Here is a 1328-nt window from a genome sequence, read left to right as displayed (position 1 = left end):
GAATGTGGACTTACGCAGCGGTTGGAAGTGGCGGTTGAGTGGGGCGGGTCGCTTGGAGCCTTCCCGCGCCCAGGGTGAAGCGGGCGCTGCCCCCACCCCCCGGCTCCGCACAGCAGGGGCGGGGCCAGGCCGCGGGGGCTCCCCGTAAGTTGCCCGGCACTGCCCTGCTCTGCCCGCGGCCGCTCCTCGTGCTGGGGGTGTCGTGGGCCTGAGGCTCGTTCCTCACGTTGGGTTTCCAGCTGCGGCGCCATGGACGGCTCCGGCGACGAGACATTCCCCGGCACCTCGCCCCCCTCGCCCGGGGCCTCGAACAACGTGACGCTGTGCTCCAACCCGGGCCTGCCCGTCGCCGCTTCCACCGTGGCAAGGGCCCGCCCGGGCTGCTGCACCAGGTAACGGTGTCGCCGCTGCGGCTGGCTCGTCACAGGGGTCTGCGAGCACTTCTCTGACAACATTGTTTAAACGAAGCCCCTGGATTGGAGGCGGGAACTTTTATTAGACCAGCGAAATAGTGCCACAAAAAAAAAAAGGTCTTTCTTTACAAGCTTTGGGGTGCCCATGTCTTTCATCAGGCCAAAGACAATTCAGAAATTGGGAAAGTTCTGGGTAGAAAAGAGACTTCACTTTGTGCAGGGGAGGTAGAGGGTGCAAGTTTATTCCCCTGAGTACCTCAGAGTCCTATTTCAAAGGAAAATCTCACATCGTCTTTTACATCCCAGTGTCCTACGCTCATCCGAGAACAGACTTTTGTCCTGCATGATATGTGGCTTTGTTGTCCTGTCAAGGAGATGTATTTGCCCCTGTGTTGTTTCCCTTCCTCCCCTACTGCTCCCTGTCACCGTGGGAGGCATCTGAGTAGTTGCCCGGAAGTGGGGTGGTTGGGCAGGGTGCTTCACCCCCACCTGCTCCAGTGCCAGCCTGCAGAGCCCTACTATTTGGGGCTCCTGTGGGTCCAGAAACCAGATGGCATGGCAGTAGCAGTTGCTGCTCCCTAGCTGCCAAATTTCCATCCCCTTCGGCAGCTCCAGGTAGTGTGTCAAACGGAAATGTGCAGGTGGCTCCAGCTTCATCCCCAGTGCACTAGCGCTCATTTCGGGCAGCAGGCGTACAGTCTCAGTAGAGCCCATATCCAGCAGTGCAGGCCTGAAGGAGGGCCCTTGGGGCTCTATCCTGGCCTGTGCTTCACCCCTTGTGCCATTCCCCTGGGCTGTACCATGCAAATGATGAGCAGTGCTCTACCCAAAGACCATCATGTTTGTGGATCGACAACAGGTGACTGTTACCTGTTGCTTTATTTCATAAAGTGCAGCTTAAGGTAGCATAAATCA

At 58.1% G+C, this 1328-nt stretch overlaps 1 protein-coding gene across 2 annotated transcripts in view; it reads left to right on the top strand.

Annotated features, from left to right (window-relative positions):
• The first annotated feature begins 220 nt into the window (after window positions 1-220).
• The window catches only part of CEP192 (centrosomal protein 192), a 142905-nt gene continuing 141797 nt past the window's right edge, over window positions 221-1328 (top strand). The window contains exon 1 of one of the 2 annotated variants that reach the window (XM_019524935.1): window positions 221-392. In XM_019524935.1, coding sequence (XP_019380480.1) covers window positions 250-392 — 143 coding nt within the window. In that variant the 5' untranslated portion in view covers window positions 221-249. The remainder of the gene's footprint in view (window positions 393-1328) is intronic. The other variant, XM_019524945.1, reaches the window with a different exon arrangement.

The sequence above is a fragment of the Gavialis gangeticus genome, unplaced genomic scaffold (assembly GCF_001723915.1).
Source record: "Gavialis gangeticus isolate Ggan-Ray unplaced genomic scaffold, GavGan_comp1, whole genome shotgun sequence".
Classification (NCBI taxonomy): domain Eukaryota; kingdom Metazoa; phylum Chordata; order Crocodylia; family Gavialidae; genus Gavialis; species Gavialis gangeticus.
The sequence above is the reverse complement of the archived record's forward strand: the minus strand, read 5'-3'. Positions and strand labels throughout refer to the sequence as shown.